This window comes from Drosophila bipectinata, chromosome XL (assembly GCF_030179905.1).
Source record: "Drosophila bipectinata strain 14024-0381.07 chromosome XL, DbipHiC1v2, whole genome shotgun sequence".
Lineage (NCBI taxonomy): Eukaryota > Metazoa > Arthropoda > Insecta > Diptera > Drosophilidae > Drosophila > Drosophila bipectinata.
The window spans coordinates 13,219,649-13,241,821 of NC_091734.1; the positions used below are offsets into that span (position 1 = coordinate 13,219,649).

The 22,173-nt window shown below is 38.9% G+C and overlaps 5 protein-coding genes across 7 annotated transcripts in view; 3 read left to right on the top strand and 2 right to left on the bottom strand.

The window, feature by feature from the left end:
• The first annotated feature begins 353 nt into the window (after positions 1–353).
• LOC108124111 (protein GUCD1) lies at positions 354–2,078 on the top strand. 2 transcript variants are annotated; one of them, XM_017239659.3, is made up of 3 exons: positions 354–966; positions 1,128–1,213; positions 1,279–2,078. In XM_017239659.3, exons 1-3 carry the CDS (start codon positions 488–490, stop codon positions 1,383–1,385), a joined length of 672 nt encoding a protein of 223 aa, XP_017095148.1. In that variant the 5' UTR covers positions 354–487; the 3' UTR covers positions 1,386–2,078. The 2 variants fall into 2 exon arrangements, with proteins under 2 accessions (XP_017095148.1, XP_017095147.1); XM_017239658.3 differs by having other exon boundaries at positions 356–966; positions 1,071–1,213.
• Positions 1,936–6,599, bottom strand: AANATL7 (Arylalkylamine N-acetyltransferase-like 7). Its single transcript, XM_017239655.3, has 2 exons — positions 6,445–6,599; positions 1,936–2,844 (listed from the first exon to the last, which is right to left on the bottom strand). The coding sequence occupies exons 1-2, from the start codon at positions 6,526–6,528 to the stop codon at positions 2,098–2,100; spliced, it is 831 nt and encodes a 276-aa protein (XP_017095144.2). The 5' UTR covers positions 6,529–6,599; the 3' UTR covers positions 1,936–2,097.
• A 742-nt stretch (positions 6,600–7,341) lies between these two features.
• Positions 7,342–8,705, top strand: Vha36-3 (Vacuolar H[+] ATPase 36kD subunit 3). Its single transcript, XM_017239497.3, has 4 exons — positions 7,342–7,635; positions 7,689–7,806; positions 7,869–8,232; positions 8,295–8,705. Exons 1-4 carry the CDS (start codon positions 7,595–7,597, stop codon positions 8,519–8,521), a joined length of 750 nt encoding a protein of 249 aa, XP_017094986.3. The 5' UTR covers positions 7,342–7,594; the 3' UTR covers positions 8,522–8,705.
• A 1,529-nt stretch (positions 8,706–10,234) lies between these two features.
• Pdfr (Pigment-dispersing factor receptor) overlaps positions 10,235–22,173 on the bottom strand; it is a 29,515-nt gene continuing 17,576 nt past the window's right edge. The window contains exons 2-10 of one of the 2 annotated variants that reach the window (XM_017239640.3): positions 15,054–15,493; positions 14,404–14,514; positions 13,447–13,598; positions 13,124–13,381; positions 12,757–13,053; positions 12,428–12,691; positions 12,194–12,357; positions 11,826–12,129; positions 10,235–10,602 (exon numbers count right to left, since the gene is read on the bottom strand). In XM_017239640.3, the coding sequence (XP_017095129.2) occupies positions 10,345–10,602; positions 11,826–12,129; positions 12,194–12,357; positions 12,428–12,691; positions 12,757–13,053; positions 13,124–13,381; positions 13,447–13,598; positions 14,404–14,514; positions 15,054–15,468 (2,223 nt within the window). In that variant the 5' untranslated portion in view covers positions 15,469–15,493 and the 3' untranslated portion in view covers positions 10,235–10,344. Of the gene's footprint in view, positions 10,603–10,985; positions 12,130–12,193; positions 12,358–12,427; positions 12,692–12,756; positions 13,054–13,123; positions 13,382–13,446; positions 13,599–14,403; positions 14,515–15,053; positions 15,494–22,173 lie in introns of those variants that run through there. The other variant, XM_070278838.1, reaches the window with a different exon arrangement.
• On the top strand, positions 20,138–20,491 carry LOC122321046 (protein FAM133-like). The gene has a single exon (XM_043210055.1). The coding sequence runs from the start codon at positions 20,138–20,140 to the stop codon at positions 20,489–20,491; it is 354 nt and encodes a 117-aa protein (XP_043065990.1).

Here is a 22,173-nt window from a genome sequence, read left to right on the forward strand (position 1 = left end):
CCACGCTAATGAGACCGTTACGGACGTGGCGTTGAAATACCACGACCCGTAATGGATTTCAAAATTATAAAAACTTATTAAATCAATTTTAAATAGTTTTTGGAATTATTTTCTAAAGCTTTTCAAGTTTTCTAGTAGCTATTCGATAGAAGCTCTTCTTAAAAGCCATTTTGTTGTTTTCTGAACTGGAGTTTAGGGTCGATAGTCGACGGTATGTTTGAATAAAATGATTAATGATTATATAAAATGACATTTTCAAATATAATTCTTTAAAAAAATGATGTTATTTATAAAATTTAAAATTTTTAAATATAAAAAAGCTTGAAAAGTTTAATACTTTAAGATTTCTGACTGCAGCGCCTACGGGCACACAGTCAAAATAAAATAACAACCCCAAGGAAAAATAAAAACATTCCCCCAACTGGACGTCAAAATTAAACAGCATCAGCTGGTACAGGACCACGGGCCCAAGGATACAACCGCAAGGATGAACGGTCTACCACCGAGTAAGCACTACAATCTGACGCACTACCAGCAGCGCTATAACTGGGACTGCGGCTTATCCTGTATCATTATGGTCCTGGGAACACAGCAGCGTGAGGAGTTCCTCAACAATTTCGAGACTGTGTGTAATGACGAGGGCTTCGGATCAAGCACCTGGACAATTGACCTATGCTACCTGCTGCTACGCTACCAGGTGCGCCACGAATACTTCACCCAAACACTGGGCATCGATCCGAACTACGCCCAGCACACCTACTACTCCAAGATCATTGACAAGGACGAGCGTCGCGTCACGCGCAAGTTCAAGGACGCCCGGGCGCATGGCCTTCGGGTAGAACAGCGCACAGTCGGCATGGAGGTCATCCTGCGTCATTTGGCTCGTCACGGTCCGGTTATCCTCCTGACCAATGCCTCCTTGCTGACATGTGAAGTATGCAAGCGTAATGTCCTGGAAAAGTTCGGGTAAGCTTTAGTTTTTTTTGTTGTATCCTAACCTCCATCCTCATGCATGCCATAACTCCTAATCCCTGACTCCTGTCCACGACATGTTTCCTTGAAAAAAAAAGCTGTTTTCATATAAATTGTATTGCCCGAAACACACGCTTGCCGGATCCAAATAAAAGCTATGCTGGTCACTATGTGGTCTTGTGTGGCTACGACATGGCCGCCCAGAAGCTCTTCTACCACAACCCCGAGGTCCATGACGGCCGTGAGTATTGGAATAGCCCTAACCCCTCAACCTCATTGATTTTAATATAATTTCTCTTCTGGCAGACATCTGTCGCTGTCTGGTGGAATCTATGGACACGGCCAGGCGTGCTTACGGCACCGACGAGGACATCATCTTCATCTATGAGAAAAAGGCGCCCACAACCGATTAAACTGAAGAAGCAATTATAACAGGAGCTGGTCTAGCCAGGGCTCCCAGCAATATATATAGTACCTGCCGTCGCCAGGTTGCCAGAGAAGGATAACCAGAGGAATGGAATCTGCGCTTTGTGATATTAGTTTGTTAGATGGTGTTAGAGAGGCGGGTGTCGATGGAATGGGAATGCGGTTGAGAACTGCTTGCTGCTTGGTTAACTTTGGCACAACAGTGTACTTTATTAAGGTATTGCTAGCAGTTGGTCCCCATTAAAAAAAAACACAAAAACGACAATTACAAACGACTTATATAAAGCAGCCAGGCAGCTTTCCAAATTGGAGAAGGTCGATCGATTTTATCATTAGGTTTTACTTTTGTCTGGAAGGGCAAAGGGTTTTTTTTTTTATAAAAATGCCAAATTTAAATGTATTTTATTATTCATTCAAAATTATTGTCCTTTAATGTTCCAAAATATGTGTTCAATGGTTATTAGACTGAAAGTTAAATTATTAACCAAAACAGACGGACGGACAATCCTGTATCAATTCCATTGGTTTAGTTTTGGATCTCTCCTTCCGCCGTATTAAAATTTTTGTTTTTTTTTTTCGAATCGACCCACCCTTGACTACTACATTCCAATAAGATTATGCGTAAAATATACATTATGTTCTGTATGTAGAAAATACAAAAGATTATTGTTCCAACCAGAGTGCAGTCGTGGTGTCTCTTTACTGGGCCTGCTCCCGGTCCTTATCCTCGTTACAGATTCGTTTGTAGAGCAGCTGTAGCTTGATGTGCGGCGCCTCTACCGGCAGGATTATCTTTCCATCCGCATCCGTATACTTGTCATATGGCTGTTCAGCGAAGACCTCGAATCCGTGTGAACGGAATATCTTCTGCGAGAAGATCCCTGTGGCGTCGGCTTTGAGGAGACGGAAGCCGTTCTTCTTGGCCACCGCCAGGGACTGACGGACCAGCTCGTTGGCTATGCCCTGGCCCCTGTATCCGGAGTCCACGGACAGGATTCGAACATCAAACATGGCATCTACATTAAAGTGTTCGAAGAGATTGTTCTTGAGGTTGTGCCGGTGCAGTAGCTCAAAGATCTTCCGGAAATCCGCATCGCAGCTCTCTTCCAGCTTCTCCAATGCCTTGGCCGTGTCGCCTGACCGCAGGATACCATTTAGGACCACTCCGGCAATCTTGCATTTACCTTCCTGGGCTGCTTTCCCGTCCACGGCCATCAGACTCATACGATCCTGTAGGGCCTCCAGGCAATGATCCTCTAGCTCGGGATTACTGCATCCATTCTGGCACAGTCCAGCGGCCTTGTTGAGCGGTTCGTCGGCAAAGAAGCTTTTGCGGAGGTGCTCCAGGACCTGTTTGTAGTGCTCGGGACCAATCAGCTTGTACTCCATGGTGGCGTTGCAGCTTTCCGAAGCGTTTCTAATAATGGAGTGGTATTTTAATGAGGGCTGAAAGCGATTAAAGAAAAGGGGGTAAAGGTATTATTTAAGGAAATATTAAAATATTATATTTTTTTTTAGGATTTTATTTAGATTGAAAAGAGTATGAGCCAGATTTTAAGGCCTTAAGACATTTATTTGCCTTAAAATTATGGTAATTACTAAATTTTTAATGATTATTTTAATGTTTTAATGAGAATTATTAAAAAACAAAGCCATAATTAAAAAATATAACTCAAAACCGCCTGTTGCTTCATCAAGTTCAAGAATATTAAGTCTAAAACTTATTAAAAGTTATTTTAATTGATTTTTAATGCCATTTATTCAAGGCAACTTTAATTAAAAACTAATTAAAAATTATAATAAATAATAAAATTAAAAATTCGATATAAAAAGAACAAATTTCCATAGCAGGAGTGAAGCTTCCTAAACAGGCCACTCTTATATATATTTTTTTTCTTCTGTAACTCAATTAGGAAAACAGCAACCTGCTACGCTGCTCCCTGCTCCTTTCTCCTTGCTCGCTTTCACTTACTTTCACTTTAACTGCACTCACACACACACTCTCACACGCACTTACCCCTTGTGATGATGGCCTAATGACACGCCCCCTTGACACACCTACCCGGGGACACACCACACTCTGCCCCACCGCGACCCACCACCACCCACTTAATCCGCGTGAAATGACAAAGGTTATAAGGACATAAAACCCCTGTCATATATCGACAACAATCGTCGTTTCTGGTTATAGTTTAGTGGAACACTTACTCCGGAGATTATGGATGAGCTGGTGGCCAGGCGTGTATAGATGTTAGATGTTGGGATTCGGCAACAGGCACCACCAAGGATTGTTTGTTTTCCTGGAAAAAAATGTGTAACCTACTTGCGGGCGCTGCCAGATGCGAACTGCGACTGGAGAACAAAAAGCGGCGACACAGGCTCCAGGCAGCAGGACCAGCATCCCAGTTTATACACTCAGAGAAATACAATTTATTAAAATATTAAAAATATAAATTATTTTTAAGCTTTACTGTTGAAGTTACAACTATTTAGGCCTTCAAAATATTAGTAACTTGATATATTTTTAAATAAAACTCAAAGTATTTTTTTCAGTGTACAGCCTCGTGTATCCTCCCAGCCGAAGCATGAGAAAAATGCTGCCGTTTCTGGTTTGAGGGCAACAATGAAAGGAAGTTGAGTGGCAAATGCCGCCCCATGAACACAGTGCGTATACGCAATATACACACACACACGTACACATACCAACTCGACATACACTAATACCACAGAAAAGAGTGTATGTGTGTGTTTAAGCGATTGCCTGGCAGTGACTTATGCCAAATACCAGATACCAAATGCCAATACTCTCGCACAATTGCTGGCACAGTAAAAATCAAGAGTTTTTCCCCCCAAAACGGAAAATTTTCCTCCCCCACAGTGAATTTTCCTTTGTTGTCCTGACGGACCAACTGTTGATTCCAACATTGTGAGGTTAGATTCGGCGTACAGGACACTGTAAGCAAAGTGGTTTAAGGGTTTTAATAAATAATTAAATAATAATAAAATTAAGCTTTAAGATAGGTCTTAAAATTATGGATAAAATATTTTTAAGAGAGAGAAATATATTTATAAATTATATACAATTTTTTTCAAGTGCCTTGTTCACCCACACTTGTGCAGATTTTGACTTTTGGCATAACTTACTCAACGACCAGGACGTGCCCGTTTCAAAAAATAAAAGAAGGGAGACTCCTTCGACAAATTATATTAATATATATGTATATGTGTTATTCATACATGCTTTATATTATGCATGTATAATGGTATGGTATCTCTTTTATGTTTATTTTTTAGAAAAGTATGTAAGGGTCTCACAAAGACTTTTAAGGTCTAATATTTATTGTTATTTATAAGCTAGTTAGTCACGTTCTGTCTATAAAGACTTCCTTTTATGAATAAACATAAAAATTTCGAAATTTTAACTGCACTTTTAATATATAAAGACCTGGAATTAATTTATAGCCTAAATGGCCTTGGTACATTTTTTAGTGTCTAGACAACTAAACTCTTATTGTTGTTGCTTGATAAAAATACAGAAAAAAAATGAAGCCTATTGGGATTCCGACCTTCCACCTCGGGTGTCTCACCCCATGGCATGCATACTCATTATTTTAATTAATAACCGTACTTGGTGGCCACTGGGCTGTGGCCATATATGGGGTGGACACGTGCCTCTAGCTACGCAATGGGAGGTAAGCTGACTTTTGGGAAATAAAAAAAATATACGAAAAAAAATTGGCTGTAAAGAATTACAACAAAAAATATGACACTAAAAAAAATTACAACAAAAATTACAACAACAAAAAATTACAACAAAAAAAAAATTACAACAAAAAAAAATTACAACAAAAAAAAATTTACAACAAAAAAAAAATTACAACAAAAAAAAATTACAACAACAAATTACAACAACAAATTACAACAACAACAAATTACAACAACAACAAATTACAACAACAACAAATTACAACAACAACAAATTACAACAACAACAAATTACAACAACAACAAATCACAATAACAACAAATCACAATAACAACAAATTACTACAACAACAACAAATTACAAAAACACCAACAAACTACAATAACAACAAGGCCATAAAACAACCCATTTGATGTCTACAAACATTACAACAAAAATGGCAATAATTAAAGAATTACAACAATAAAAAACCAATTACAAAAAAAACAACAAAAATTAAAACAATTAATTAATTATTTTTCCGATTTTTCAGGGCTGCTTAAGTGCAACCTATGAGAATCGAGGAGGAGGGCGCTGTTTATTAAAAATTACAACAACAAAAATCACAACAAAAATCACAGAAAAAATCGCGATAAAAATCACAATAAAAATCACAACAAAAATCACACAAAAAAAAAACTAATTTTCCGACTTTTCAGGCCTGCTTAAGTGCAACCTATGAGAATCGAGGAGGAGGGCGCTGTTTTTTTAAAAAATTATTTTTAATATTTTAATGAATTTCCACCAAATTAAAGCTTATTTTTTTATGTTATTATATGCAAAATAACGGTAAAATTTCCCTCTTTAAGGCCATTAGACTCCCTATGGCCCTTAAAAGTAGGCAACGAAATAATTCATGTTTACATTTTCAGAATTATAATTTATAAAAAAACATGTTTTCCTTTGAAATTTATACAAGATTTTTGTTGTTGTACAAACTTCATAAGCTTATATACCCTGGAGTCCATATGCCGGGTTATATAGTGCAGTTATATAAAAGATATAATAAAAATAAAACATGCCACATGACGACACAAGACGCATATTTAAATTGCGTGACACCGCCCTGTGGGGGAAATGTGAGACCCATATGCCCCGGATTCGAGGGTCCCGCAAAGGTATTTCAAAGTCAGTGTCGCAGTTGGACGCGTGTGGCAGCTCTATTGTCCAAAAAAAGAATAATAATAAAATAGGAAACAAAGATTGTTGTGCGTTATTGTTGGCAATCACCATCAATTGAACTCAATCTCAATCAACCGCTAAACTATCGATCTTTTTTTTCGTTTGTCGATTAAACTGACCTTGAATGGACTGCGACAGGATCTAAGGATTATCCTTGCCGATATTCTTCGATATCCAACAACATAGTTCCAGGAAGTTGTCATAACATTTGGGAATTTTACAAAAAATAATTATTGACAGAGTTTTCCAAGTGAATTGAAAGTATATATCATTTAAAATACCATATTATTTTGGTTCTTTGTCTGTAATGAGGTCATGCGTGACCCTTAATTGTGGCTTTAAAAGATAAAGGGTTTTTAACTAATTGGCTTTAATTTATGCAGGTTTTTTATCTCATTTTTTATCTCTCATTTCAAGAGTTTAATTTATTTATGTTTTCCTAATCCAATTAAAAGGTAATACTTGAGTGTTCAGAAAGTTTTCAATTGGTTGTTGGATAGAATATAGAATCTGAGATCATTTTGTAGCGGGGGTTTTATTGAGATATATAGACCTTTGAAGTACTTATTAGTTGTGGTTTGAATAATTGCTAAAAATATATATTACATTTGTAGCATTTGTTTATCAAAAGAAAGCTTATAGTATTTTTTAAAGAATTGTTTGAGTTAAAGGCTTTATAGAGTTTTTTTTACCGACTTATAAAAATATATACCATTAATTATAGACCCTTCAGTCTCTAATTATATCTCTTTAAATACCAACCTCACCCCAACCCTTATCTATATATCCCTTATAGCCCTTAGATATATCTACTCTATTAGATCTATAATTTAGTAATACCCTGTATAAAAACATATATACCCACAGCTGTTCCGGATCAGCTGAGTGACTCGCGACGAATCGAAACGAATCAGCCAGCTCTTCATCCATCACCCGAATATAAACGCCCCGAGTCCCCTCCCATCCGAGACCCAATCCGATCCAAACAGTATATATGTTTTTGAAGATTCGTTGGCCCAGTTTGTTGTCGTGTTGTCGCCGCCACAGGTCGTTGTTTTCGCGTCGTCTTCATCGAGTCGTGTTGTCTAAAATTGTATCTCCCCCTAGTGTCGCATATATAGTAGATATATAGATTTAGTAAATATTTTGTTGTTGTTATTTATAGTTTCGACTCGGTTGGCGTGGTCTCTGTTGTATTTATAATTTTTTTTTTTTAAGAATTTTTTGTTTTTGATTGTTTAGTGGCTGTTTTTTTTTTTTTAAATTAAAATGGCAGCTAAAGATCGCCTGCCCATATTTCCCTCAAGGGGGTGAGTAGTATTATACCTAATAGAGGATCCTTTAATTATTGGATTTATATTAGAGCTCAAACATTGATGAAATCCCGTCTGGCTGGTGCCACCAAGGGGCATGGCCTCCTTAAAAAAAAGGCCGATGCTTTGCAAATGCGTTTTCGTTTAATTTTGGGAAAAATTATCGAGGTGAGCTTTTATGAAAAAAATATATATTTTTAAATTACATCTAATAGATGGTGCTTTTTTAGACCAAAACCCTAATGGGGCAGGTCATGAAGGAGGCTGCCTTTTCGCTCGCCGAGGTCAAGTTCACCACCGGCGACATCAATCAGATTGTTCTGCAGAATGTGACCAAAGCCCAAATTAAAATCCGCACCAAAAAGGATAATGTGGCCGGGGTTACGTTACCGATTTTCGAACCATATACCGATGGTGTGGATACCTATGAGCTGGCCGGCCTGGCCCGTGGTGGTCAACAGTTGGCCAAGTTGAAGAGAAACTACCAAAGTGCTGTGAGGCTTCTGGTCGAGCTGGCTTCGCTCCAGACCTCCTTCGTGACCCTCGACGATGTGATCAAGGTCACCAATCGTAGGGTCAATGCTATAGAGCATGGTAATAGATTAAAAATCCTAAATACTCTTCCTTAAATATTAATCATTTTACTCTCTAAATAGTCATCATACCAAGGATAAACCGGACTATTGAGTACATCATCAGTGAGCTGGATGAACTGGAACGTGAGGAGTTCTATAGGCTAAAGAAGATCCAGGATAAGAAGCGAGAGGCACGAAAGCTGGCCGATCGGAAACGTGAGGAACAGAGGCGTTTGGGCCAAGTCACGGAAACCCAGGAAGTTCAGAATATCCTTGACGAGGACGGTGATGAGGATCTGCTTTTTTAAAATACCCACAAACCAACATTACCCAACATTGCTACCTCTGACCTCTGACCTTTGTATTACACCTATCCTACATTACTCTTCCACCCACTGTCTTTGTTATTTGTCGTTTCGGTTTCAATTTGTGATCCGGATGTTGGAAATAGAATCCATAACCTTTATGTGATCGCTGTCTTGTGTCGTCAAATGTGTTTTTTATTTAATTTTTTCTAGATCTGTGGTTTCAATTGTCAAGCATGTCTAAGTGTGATTTGTGTACACTGGGAGAAAGAAATATAGTCTGAAGATTAGGTATAAGTGGGCCAGGAATTTCATCTTCATAGATGAATATTATATCTCTAAGATAGCTATAAATGTTTCAGGGCTTATAATTTATTCGATTTTTAAAGTATTTCGAAAAAGATTATCAATATTCATATAATTCTGTTTATCATCGCCAATCAAGTGACTTAATTTGGTAATAATTGATATCATTCAATTAGATTGATTGAAAAAAGAAAAGCAATTAGTGTGGCATGCTTTCTATGTGATTTTATAAGACGTAAGGTCACACTAACCATGTGATTTGTAAAAGAAATATTCACAATAGCTAAACAATAAGAGTATATGATTCTCCCACCTTTTTGATAGCTTTCCCCCCCAAAATCGTTATGGCTTTGGTTGATGGGCCATTAAAACGCCCATTTAAGCCGCTTAAGGCCTTAATTGCCAATTCCCCGATACCGAATCGAGATTCTCCACGACAGGCGGCACGTGCCGTTTCGTAGCCACAAACATTATCGTGTTATCATTTTGATTATGATTTTTGCAACCACAGAACCTGATCTTAATCCGGCTGATGGGAGAAAAAGATACATAAATATATAACCGATGAGGTTTAGCATACAAAATCATGTTTATTCAATTTCCATTTAGCCTTATACACGTAATAGTTTGCCATTTACCAAGGTGTTCTGTGTGTTCAGTGTGTTTGTTCTGGTTTTCATAGATACTTTTAGTTTCATTGATTAAATTCGGCTTGCATTCTTAGTTGAAGAAAATTGCTTAAAGCGTTAAAATTCGAAAAATTAATACAAATTAAAATATAAAATATACAGAGTTTCACACACACATAATATGTACATATACATTCCATTGAAAATGCACAGTAAGCTTAAAAAATATGTGAATATTGATCACTGATCACTAATCAGTTGATTATGATACGTTCTTCTTTTTTTTTTTATAAATCGTTCCATTCCAAGTGCTTTGTACTCTCTTTGCCTGTGTATACAAATATTTCCCTATATATATCCCATGTATATCCAATATACGATCTATATTCCGACATTTCTATCAGGTTTCTTGTCATTTCTTGTATTTTTTTCTTCTTTTTTTTTTTTGTGTAAATACCATGTTTGTAAATATGCATTTTTTTTTATGTAAATAACTTTCACATATATATGTATGAATATTGAGCTTAATTTATACCAAAAAAAAAATACACTTTTTTAACATTTACTCCATCCTGAACTTGAGGTTCAATTCAATAATTTTATACATTTTTTATGCAAAAAAAAAAAGTTATGATGTGTTTTTGAAATATAAAAAAATACTCATTTATTGTGTATGTATTCCTAGAGAGGCAAAATATATGCCGCTGCGTACAAAAAAAAAGTGCCCACTTCCAGCTTTTTAGTTTAGTTTTTTTTTTAGTACAGTTGTGCCCTTGGATGCTAAGCTGGGCATGCTACTCTCTCTCTCCGAGCGAAGAGAGGATAGCAAGATGCATGTAGTTGTAGTGGAAGTGAGACAAATAGCACTAGCACTTCTTTTATTTTTTGAGGTTAGGCTTTCGGCGTTCGATGATTTTTAGTGATCGCCTTGGCTTTAGCTTTCGATTTTGTTATCGTGGATATTGTTGTTGCTGTTGTTGTTTTAACGGATGCTGCTGCTGCTGCTACGGTTGCGATTGTAGTTGTTGTTGTAGCTGTTGTAGTGCTTAACGATGTTGTTGTAATGGCTGCCAGCTTTGACGTCGGCGGCAGCTGTGACGTCATAAATATCTGCTGTGACTTTTGAGAGCCTGGCATCACACATTTGTCCTGCAATCGACACGAAGAAAAAGGACACAAACGGAGAGGGAGGGAGAGAGAGAGAAAAGAGAAAAAAAGAAAGAGATATCCAGAAAAAAAAGGAAGCCGCATTTGGTTTTTGTTTTTTTTTTTTTCAGTGTTGGAAAAGGGGCGGAAGATAAACCGGAAAACATATATTTACTTAATGCCTCTGACTGTGTACCCCTTTAGTTTGTTATTTTAGCAATCGTGGCAAAGTTTTCGTTGCAAAACAAAGCGCAGCTAGTAAAAATTCAAGGCAGTGACTGTGAACGTGATTAAACGTGACTGGCAGTGTGACCAGGCTCATAAATCAAACAAATAAATAATAAACAGAGTTTCAATGTTCATTTGTTTCTTTTAATTATTATACAAAATAAAATATGCACATTAAATGTACTTTTAAGCCTTCTTAATAAAATAAAAACTAAAAACATAATAAGTTAAATAATAAAAAGTTTAAGATTAATAGGATACAAAAGTTTCTAAATAACTAAATAAATAAGTTAGCAAAGCGAGTCAGCTTACAAAACGAAAATGGACACACTGGCTGGATGACCAACCGATATGGTCACACTGCGAAGTAATGTACTAAAGTTAAAAGTAGAAGAAGAACATGCCGCACAAGTTTTGCTGGAAAAATTCATCAAGTTTGTAACCGTGTGCTAGTGTTTTATAATATTATTAAAATATTATTATTATTTTCTTTTGTTGTTGTTGGTTTTTTTCTGAAAGTATTTGTGTGTCCAGAACAGAGTGATGCGCTAATAAAGATTTTATTGTCAGCAGATAATAATGGTAATTAATTTTTGGGATTTTCAAATTGATTTGATTTGGTATTTTTTTGGGGATACTAAGCCGGATATATCAGATCTGTCCTAGATGATCTTTTGGGCGGTTTTTTGGGAAATATGTACACAAAAGCTTTATACAAAAGGGTGGAGAATGTTTTTGGAGATTTTTTTTTTGTAGGGTTTAAGGACCTTTTTGTCGATATTTTGAAGAGGAGGGAGATTGAGGCATGGTGGTTTCTAGTGCTGGCTACTGTGGAGTTTTGGTGGCTTTTTTTTTTATTTTTGGCGATAGCTACTTCTACGGCTACAGCTACGTCTACGTCTAGATTTATTTTTTTTTTTGGTTTTGGGCTACTGCTCTGACAACTCAAATACAACTGACTCGGGTGGCACGGATGACGCTGACGGTACTCTAAGTACCTTTTGACCCCGGAAGCAGATGATGTCCATCATCCACTTGGAGCCACGATTTCGGCCCGTTCTCGCCGTCTCCTTGCTATGAATACGAGTCGTTGCCGGATCAGCTTCCGTCTCCTCCAGTTGCCTATCATCCCGCTGCCGATCCCTATCGTTTTCCTTATCCCTATCCTTGATCTTGTCCCGGTCCTTTCTCTGACTGTGGAGGCGTGGCAATAGGCGGTGTCGCTGTTGCGGCTCATGGATCATCACTATACTGGCACTACTGGCCTTTCTGCCATTAAGCCTTTTATTTGGAGGGGATATTCTGATTTGAAAGTGGGAGAGGGCTTTTATTTATGAACAAATTATATATCCTTTTCGGATTTTACCTTTTTCCAGTGGCAGGATTGTCGCCAGGCTGTTGGATAACCGCATCCGTATCCGGGGCTGTATTGTAGGCTCCGGAATACATGGATGCCCGTTTGGGCACCCATTCCGGATGGCCACGCACGGACATTTGAGTGGCCAGGCTCTTTAGTAAAACAGCACGAACCTTAAAAAAAAAATAAAAATAATTAAAGAAGACTTAAGACTAGTTTCGAGCTCTAGAGTCTAGAACTCACCTCTCCATTGAGAAAACAATAGATGAGCGCTATAAAGAATCCTTGAAAGGATGTGAGAAAGTGCGTTCCATAGGACCAGACTGCAAAGTTCGTGGCCGTTTTCAAAGGAGCCAGTTGGTGGAGAAGATTGGTAATACCCAATAAAGGCAACAGGACAATGGCGGCCCGAACCGCCTTTCTGGTTTGTTCAATATCACTGGCCTGCGACTGTCTCAGCTTCACCACCAGGACTCTTATGATATTAACCAGAAAACAAAAATTCAGCTAAAAAAAAAAAGGATAATAACTATTATCATAGATCCTTAAGAGGAATAGATAGTCCTGCATACCAATATGACCGCTAGTCTTGGTCCTTCGAGGATCCAGTAATAGGGCGTTAGATTATAGTTCCACAGACACTCGCCCATCGAGGTGTCCATATACATGACCGTACACCGGGCCCACACAAAGGTCATCAGGATGGGGACACACCAGCCCAGGCGGGAGAAGAATTTGAGGGGAAAGCTGCCCTGAAACACAGCCACGGTGACCATGTTATGGAGGTAGAGTCCTTCGATAAACATCCACATGAACATGGCGGTGCGGGCGTACTCCAGAAGGACGTAAGAGGCTTCACACAAATAGGGCTATGGGGATATAGATGACTTGTAGAGTATAGGCCTAATCGAAGGACTTGGAACCCCTACTCCTACTCACCGTATTCTCTATTGCCGATAGACTCGTATTGGTGGCCGCCTCCTTGTTCCCCCTCCGATACTGATCCAGGTAGAGAGTCAGTCGTACTATCACCTGCAGCACCATGGCGATGAAGAGGTTCTTATGGATCTTGGTCCTGTTGTTCCGCAGCGATCGAAAGGTGCAGAAGATCAGGAGTGAAATGACCAAAGCGAATAGTGAGACCCACAGGCCCACAATCTCCAGGGTGCGAGTTCTTCTGGCAATATCTATATAGATCTATTAGGGATATAATATAACACTTAAAGTCTTTTTAAATAGCTCTTTAATGTAAGTGTCCTTACATCAATGTCCTTGCTGCCCATGGACTGCATCAGGCGTATCACCTCCGGCTTGTAGCACGGCCCGTAATCGGTCCATCCCGCCGGACTCGGTTCCGTGGCATTTGGTCGGCTGCCCCAGCGGCCATCCAGTTCGCATTTTCGATTTGCAAACTCTTCAAAAAAATACAACAACAACAACAACAACAAAATGGATTAAAAGGGCGGACATCACGGTGGACGGACAAGTGCAATTATGGCAATCGAGGGGGTGGAACTGGGACGACCCCGTCCGGGAAAATAAAAAAAAGCCGGACTGTAAACTGAAAACTGAAAACTGACAATTGAAATGAGGCCAGGGTAATAGTGCACTTGAAGAAATACATGAAAGTCTAGTCATATAAATAAATATTAAATACTAACTCTAACTCTGAGATACCCGGTACTTTTCTTAAGAAAACTCTTCTTTAAAAACCCTTTCTTTATTACTTGTTTCTCTCAGTGCCTTTGCATTGGTTATTAAATACGAATTTCCCTTGGAAAGCGCTACTATTAGCGGGTTAACTCATTTTGTGGGGGTCTCATAGCTCTTGTACCTCCCACCCCACCATCCAAACGTAATTAAGCAATCGATTTGTAAGCCTTTTTTTTTTGCCGAGCCGGAGGATCCCTGGCTATGCACCTAGACACGGACTCGCCCGCCTCCCTGGCCCAGTTTCGTCCGGAATGGCCCCCCCCTGAGGGTACTGGCTGGCTGGCATTGGGGCAGGAGTTTGGTTGAATGAACGTGGCGCCGTCATGCATGTAAATATTGACGTCCTTTCAATGAATACGAAATCAAGTAATTGTTTGCCAGGTCAGCACTTGAAGGGATTCGTATCTAATGATCCGTATAATTCATAACCGCCAGTTATACGTTATATATGTTTATTGGCATGGATATTATTCACAGATCTGTTAAGGATATTTGGGGGGACTTACTTCGGGTATCAACACCATGATAGCCGCCGGGACAGTGCATCCGGGCAAGGACACCGGCTGGAGTGGGTGGCCAGCAGAGCAGAGTATCCCAGGTCCAATTACAATAAAGACCTGAAAGGAAATTCATTTTTTCATTTTTATTTTTTAATATTAATTCTATCATTTTTTTCACAAATAATTTCTTAAATTTAATTCCTTATCATAGTACTATTCCGGGAGAACTTCTTGGCGACACTGGAGACGGAAAGTATATTCCGCGAACTATTAACGGCCACCGCCGAAAAGACATTGGGCTCCTCGAAGAATTCCCCTTCTGACAAGGACCTGGACACCGGATGTTGCCTTTCAGGACCTTGCCCAAGAAGTGTGTTGCTTACACTGGCCATGGTTTCAGGTTGAACCGGAAGCTTAAAGACCCGGGCACGCACCAACATTTCCGGTCGACCGCCAGACGGATTCCGCAGCGAGAATCTCATAATCCAACGCAACATATTCGCCATCTTCGCAGTGTCGCGATTTCCAGGGTCCTCTTTTTTCAGGTTTTTAATTATTAGGATGTCCCTATTCCCAATATGATTTTGCGGCTGAACCAATCCTAGCCTGACATTTGATCTTGGAAAGGACTACTTTGTTTTTCTTGAATGTCTTACCTGTTTGTGGCAGGGTATAGTTGGCGAATAATGCCGAACAGTTCTCATAGTTGGTGGCCGTCGACGAGGACAGTGTCATATTCCAATGGGCACTGGCATTCACACCGGCCAGTACCTGATCATCCATCACCGTCGCCTCCAGTGCCATTTTGGCCACGTTTGTCACGCGATCAATGATGACATTCGATTGGCCGGTAGTCTCTGTTGTTGTGGCTAGATCCTGACCCAGACTGGGTACTCGTCTTCCGTCGGTGATTTCGTTAAGCATTTGCGAGGCGGTTGGCTCCACCATGGATTCGGAGGCCAGGGCTGTGCCAGAGGCGGATGCGGATGGGCTGGACTGACGCAGCAAGCGGGTGAGTCGCTGAACGGATACACTTCCGCCGGAATCAAGGATGCTGGACAGTAGCGTCATATTGCCAGTGTCTGCATAATGGTTTCTGGAAAATGAAAATAAAATAAGTTATTATATTAGTGGGAGAGATTTAAGACCAACTAGACCCCCTTGGATTAGTTTATAAACCCACGTCCTTAACAAACTAAGAGTCCTTCATGTTATAAAAGAAAAGAACTCATCAGAAAAGTAAAACTCATCAAAAGAACTATCAGTGAAACTATTTATAGGCCACAATATTAGCATAACACTTGTGTGGTTTTGCTGGGAAATGGAAACTGATACTGCCACCATTTCCGTTTCCGTTTTGAGTTACCCCCCTTCTTCTTGTTATCCTTTCCGTTTTTTTTTTCTCATTCCTCCCCGGTGGGGTCACGATTTAATTGAAAGCTTATCGAACAATGGAAACAGAAATAGAGACATCACCATACACGATGATTCCCCATTGTTTGTGGATATATCTATATTTTTTTCTCCACCATTTGTGGTTCATATATGTAGTGGATGATGACTGGATGACTTCTAATAAGTGAACATTGACTTTATTGGCCTATATTGGCCACCCATCGGTTGGGGATTAAAGGGCCCTATCTGGCCCTATTCGATGATTCAGAAGAATTTCTTTATAAATTTCCAGTAAGTGCCATAAGCTTTTTAAGCTTCAAAAATACTCTCTTCCTGGTATGTCCTTTCAAGTTCAGCTTTTCAATATATTTCCAATAATATTGGCATTATAAATTATTATTTTCTCCTTCAAGCTACGTTTTTTGGTTGAAAGGTGAAAGACTTTCCTTTTATTTGTTGTTCTTGCAACGAAGGACGAAGGATATTTCGTAAACAAGTAGTGGCCAGGAGTAGGGAAAAGATGGACCACTTGCCACAAATATATTTGCGAAGACCTTAAATTTTAAATTCTTAGAAATGCATGCAGGGAAGTCCTTGGCTCCTCAGGGCATGCTGAGTGTCCTGGTCGCAGGACTCGATAATTATGTTGCCTAAGAATAAGTAGACACTTGAAAAAAATACAATAATTCAAGGTTATCTTGAAAGAATTTTAGAAATAAAAAAAATAAACTATTTATTAATTTAAACCTTAAAAGACATTTAAAAAAATTATTAAAAAAATATTGAAAAATCTGTAGTTTTTCTCAGTGTTTAGCCTGCATAATGCAGCTTATTTAGTATGGATATCCTTGGCAAAGCACTCACTTTGCCGATTTTAATCGATACTTATCGGTGCAGCGGCCCGTTTCAGGACGCGTTCGTAATTAAGCCAACTAAGCGCTAAGCCACTCGAAACCTCAACTCACAACCGGGCCGAAACGGGGCTGCGGCAATAGGGCGTGGCAGTAGCTGTGGATTCTAACCAACTGGTTTTTCAGCCGCTGTCTGTATCCCGGCCCCAGTGTCTGCATTATCCTTACCCAGGCCAGGCCTTACCCAGCCAGACGGCAGGCAGGCTCTGATTTGGGTCACTTGGCAGCTTAAATGTTGGCAGTCAGCACCCAACTTGCATAACTTTAAGGCTTGAAGAATTAGATAGAATTTAATAAAATATATAAAGAGTTAATAAGATAAATTTAATATTTTTTAAATGACAAAAAGTCTAAAACCTCTCTCCAGACTTGTCTCTTTGTTGAAGAAATCTTTAAAACCTTCAAAAAATTCCTAAAAAAAATCATAAAAAACAGAGACAATTTTTATGTCCTTGGCATATATATTCCCAATTAATATTTACTCGTTTGTTTACAATTTCGAGCACTGAGGTCATTTTAATAATTAATCAACCTTCTTACTTACAAACACCCAGCCAGGCCAGGCCAGGGCAGGGCAGCCCCGAGACCCGGGTCGGAAAAGGCAATTCAATTATTAACACGCCTCGGAATGCCCCAAATAAGTTGTCAATGCTATCGATATTCTGTAAAGTATTTATATGGATTTAAATACGTAATGCCATACGAAATCAGTGACATCCACTTGAAGCTTCAACTTGAACATCAATGTAGTATATTTTGTATATAAAGGCGTTGGCCCGCGTAATTATAACCAAAATGTAAAAAAAAGAAGGAAATTCAAGAGCTCTCTTCTCCTTCTCGCCATTCATAGAAACCAAAATGCTAACAAAAAGCCCAAAGGGGTCTAGAGGGGGGTCTAGGGGTGCTGTGGGGGAAAATGTGTGGAAAATTGTAAGAAAATGGGGTGAAAATTGGGTAGCCAGAGCTACGAGCCTACTGCCGACATTTGAAAAGTTTTCGCGCTATTTGACAAGCCAGAAGAGACTTTTCACTGCGGCTTTCCTTTCTTTTGTAAGTGCAGCCAAAGAGTTGCCACAAGGACAGTGTAATAAATTTCATTTTTAGTTAAATATATTAAAGAAATATAAAAAATAATAAAATATTAAATAGTTAAAGTTATAGAATAAGAAAAATAAAATTAAAACCAAGGCAAGTTGCTTTAAAAAGTTTGGTATGGTTAGGGGTAGATTCTTCTTTCTCTCTTTATTTTATTTATAATCTTTTTATTTAAATATATCTTAAATATTTCTTAAAATTTATATCTTCAATTTTTGTAATATTTCTTGTTTATTTTATAGTTATGAAACTCACTGTACACTCAATTCAAAGTGGAAACCAATTAAGGACTTAACAAAGGCTTTTTCAATTCAAAGTTTGGCAAATGTTTAAAAAAGAAACTGATTTGAAATGAAAGCCAAAAAATTAAAGAATTTAATGAAACTGTTTAAGTTTAAAATTTAAAGCTTAAATATTATTTTTAAGATATATATTAGAAGAGTGTTAAATAATATTTAAGGCCTTTAAAAAGGCTCTTAATAGAGATCTTTAAAGACTTCAAAGCCCACTTAGTATTATATTTTTTAAAAATGCTTTAATCAACCAAAAAATTAAATAAATAAAAAGAAACAATCTCTTAAAACAGAAACATCTTGAATATCCTTTTCACCTTTTTTTTCCTGACCCTTCCCAAAAAAAAGGGAAGGAAACTTAAAGAAATCTCAGCGGGCGATGTCGATGGTTGGTGGTTTCTATAGTTGGGTGGGTGGAAGGGCGATTGGGTTGGAGCTGGCTTGGGGTGGCTAGGATGGTTACTTTTGTAGTGGCACTGCTGAGGTGGTGCTGAGGTGCCGGGTTGTGCTTTGCTTTTGTCACCGCAGGACATTTGCCGCTTGGCTGAGCCACTGCAGCTGCTTATACAATTTGGCATTGAAACCGTTTGCTTTCCTCGAACCTCGAACCTCGACTGCAGGGCTACTCCACCATGGAATCCATTGGAATCCCTTGGTCGTATCCTCTGAATCCTTGGTTCCTTAGACTTTTGTTTCATTTTTTTTTTGGGGGAAAAATGTCTTGGTCAGGGACACTTGTAATTGAATAACTGAATAACCGCAAGCCTCAAGGACAATAACAGAAGAAAATCCAATGAATAAATATATGCTTCGTTGAATATTATGCTTCGTTCTATAAAGGATATATACATATATTGAAATTTATTGAAATCCATTTGACAGCTGGAAACAGATTTTGACAGGTCGTCAAAAAAAGGTTTCTTTCCCAGAAATCTTTCAGAGAGTCCTCCTGTTGTGAGAGAGTCCTCCTGTTTGTAACTGTTGCATTGGTTTTGCTCAGTTTTTTCCCAGCTTTTCCTGATTTTCTCATGCTTTTCTGTGCTTTTCACTGGTGCTGTTGTGCAATTTGCCAGATTGACACTCCATAAATCAATATCGAACGTGCCGGGCCTGGCCAACATTTACTGTCAAGTCGGCAGTCGGAATTGGCAACCGGAATTTTGGTGGCCAATGGCAGTGCCAGTTACAGTCATCGTGCCAGTTCGTCCTGTTTCTAGGACATACCTTTCACCGGCACAGGTTCAAAGTCAAGGTTTCTTAATATCAAAACCCGAAATAAAATAAACAAATAAATTTCATTTAAATCCTATTTGGCTTATATTCTATAATAGTATTTTCTATTGATTTGTATAATACATTATCCTGGCAAGTTATGCAAACTAAGTGGCTTGCATAAATGCCATTCCATTACTCAATAATCAGCCAACTGCTACTGTATGACTTATATAAGTCTACCAACAAATTGGCAAAAGCCAACTCACAGGGCACCACCTGTTGATCGGAAAACCATCCATCCAACCACCCACCCTCAGTAGCCTGTTTTGAAACGCACTGTACTACTGGTCCGAGATGGGGACGGGAGCTATTTGCTCTCGTTTCACCCCCAAATGGCCTCAGGCTTGGCCCCAAATTGGCTGCAATGGTAGCCAGTCCCCTTCTCACTTTTATTTTTTTCTCATATTTGTCGGCGCCCCTGTCTCTGGGAAATTCTTTACTCGTTAGCCCCGGCAAAAGTCGGTGGCAGGACCTTGACAACAGGGCAACAGGATCTACGCTGCTGTGGTTCTGGTTCGGTTCAATCAGCAAAGTGAGAGAAAAATTGTGAGGTCTTGTTATTTTATAAATTACTAAGGTCACACTTCTTAGATAAAGGTGATTTTGGTCACACTAGAAAGTTAAAAGCTGGTTATACTTTTTTGTTTTTACTTTTTAATGATTTCCAAACCAAGTAAGCCTTTAATTTTAGGTTTCTCTCCTTACGATTGAGATATATTCACTTATTAGAACAAGCTCGACCTAGAAAGACAATAAATCTACTTAGTAATCATGCCTCCTAAGAAGGATACATCCAAATCGACTGAAAAATCAAAAGAAGCTGATGATAAAATGAAGAAGCTCTGTGAAGAAAAATATATGAAGGAGCATGAGAAGAGATCTTATCTGGATGATCCATACAAGTCGAAGGCAGGCTCCTCGAAGGCGAAGAAACCCAAAAAGGTAAAGTCTGTTCCAAGCCATGTTTCAGGCGACAGTTTGGATGAAGAGGGCGAAGAAGAGTCTGACTACTACTTTCCCATTAAGAAGTTTCTTCCAAAGAAGAAGGATCCAAAGAAGAAGGACCCAAAGAAGAAAGAGGAGGAAGAAGAGGCTTCAGAAGAAGAGGACGAATTCTGGGAATAATTTTTTTGAAGAATTCGAATATTGCGAGAGCCATTTGTTTAAATAAAAATTCTTAATGTTGGCTGCTTAATATTAATTTTTTTTAAGTGTATTTCTATATATTTGGCTGACTGCCAGCGTAATTCTTGCAACTCTTGTTTTGGTTCGTTGGCTGATTGTTGTGGTCGCCTGTTTTTCAGCTTCCCTGCCTTCTAACTCATCTATCTGTGTATCTGTGTATCTGTATCTGTATCTGTAGCCTGTAAATGTATCTATATCTGTGTATTTCATTTGTTGTCGCAATGGCTTGTTTAGCGTTTCGAATGACATAAAAATAATGATTCGCTCCTAATTGTTGGCCATACAATTATGCATAATTATGTTGTTATTATGCTACTCCCCAGTCTATATATTATTCCTTTGATTTTCGAAACCCCCTCTGGTCTATTGTTGGTTTCCATTCCATTGGCTTTCAGCTGTCAGTGGCCATGTCGAAGGGATCCTTATTGCATAATCTCCCGAACACAATAAATGAATTTCATTGCCAGAATGTGCGGGTTCGGTTCGGTTCAGTTCGATTTTATTTTATTATACAACGAACCAGGCCCTGTCTGGCCCTGGCCCAGGACTTGTTTTTTCCACCAAGACATCCTTTGGTCCTTGCTGGCACAGCTGTGATGTGGCTGGCACTCCTGCATCCTTTTTCGTGCCACAAAGAGGCAACCGGAAGTATTCATAAAACTGTTGCAAGCTCTAAGTGGTAGCGACAAAAAGCAGGCGCCACTTTTTACAACTAATGTGCCCCCTCTAGATGGGGTTTCTTGCCTCATTCCACACGTCTCTGGCTTTAAGAATTTCAATTTCAGGCTTATGTATGTTTTCTCTTTCATGGAACAATGAACTTTTCCCCTCTCTACAATTCAAACTAAAGCTAGCTGTCTCGACTCTATTTGTAAAAGCCTGTCAAAATGCTACGATTTGGTTGCAAAATAGAAACTCTCTTGCGTTTTCCAGCACTTGGAAAAAAAACGTCATATCTCTTATATTTATACCCTTGCAGAGGGTATTATAATTTTGTCCAAAAGTGTGCAACGCAGTGAAGGAGACATCTCCGACCCTATAAAGTATATATATTCTTGATCAGGATCACCTCCTGAGTTGATATGAGCATGTCCGTCTGTCCGTCTGTCCGTCTGTCCGTCTGTCTGTCCGTCTGTCTGTCTGTCCGTTTCTACGCGAACTAGTCTCTCAGTTTTGAAGCTATCGTCTTGAAACTTTGCACACACCCTTCTTTCCTTTGCACGCAGTATATAAGTCGGAACGGCCCGGATCGGCCGACTATATCCTATAGCTGCCATATAACTGATTGATCGGAAATGGTATAACTTTGGTGTTTTTAGAGTTAGAGAATTCAAATTTGACAAGAGAGCTATTTTTGGCAAACCATTACGACATGCCAAATTTCATAAGGATCGGCCGACTATATCTTATAGCTGCCATATAACTGAACGATCGGAAATGACCCAACTTTCGTGTTTTTGAAGATAGAAAGCTGAAACTTAATACAGATTATATTTTTGGCCAGATGATCCAACCTACCAAATTTCATTAGGATCGGCCGACTATATCCTATAGCTGCTATATAACTGAACGATCGGAAATGACCCAACTTTTGTGTTTTTGAAGATAGAAGTTTGGGACAA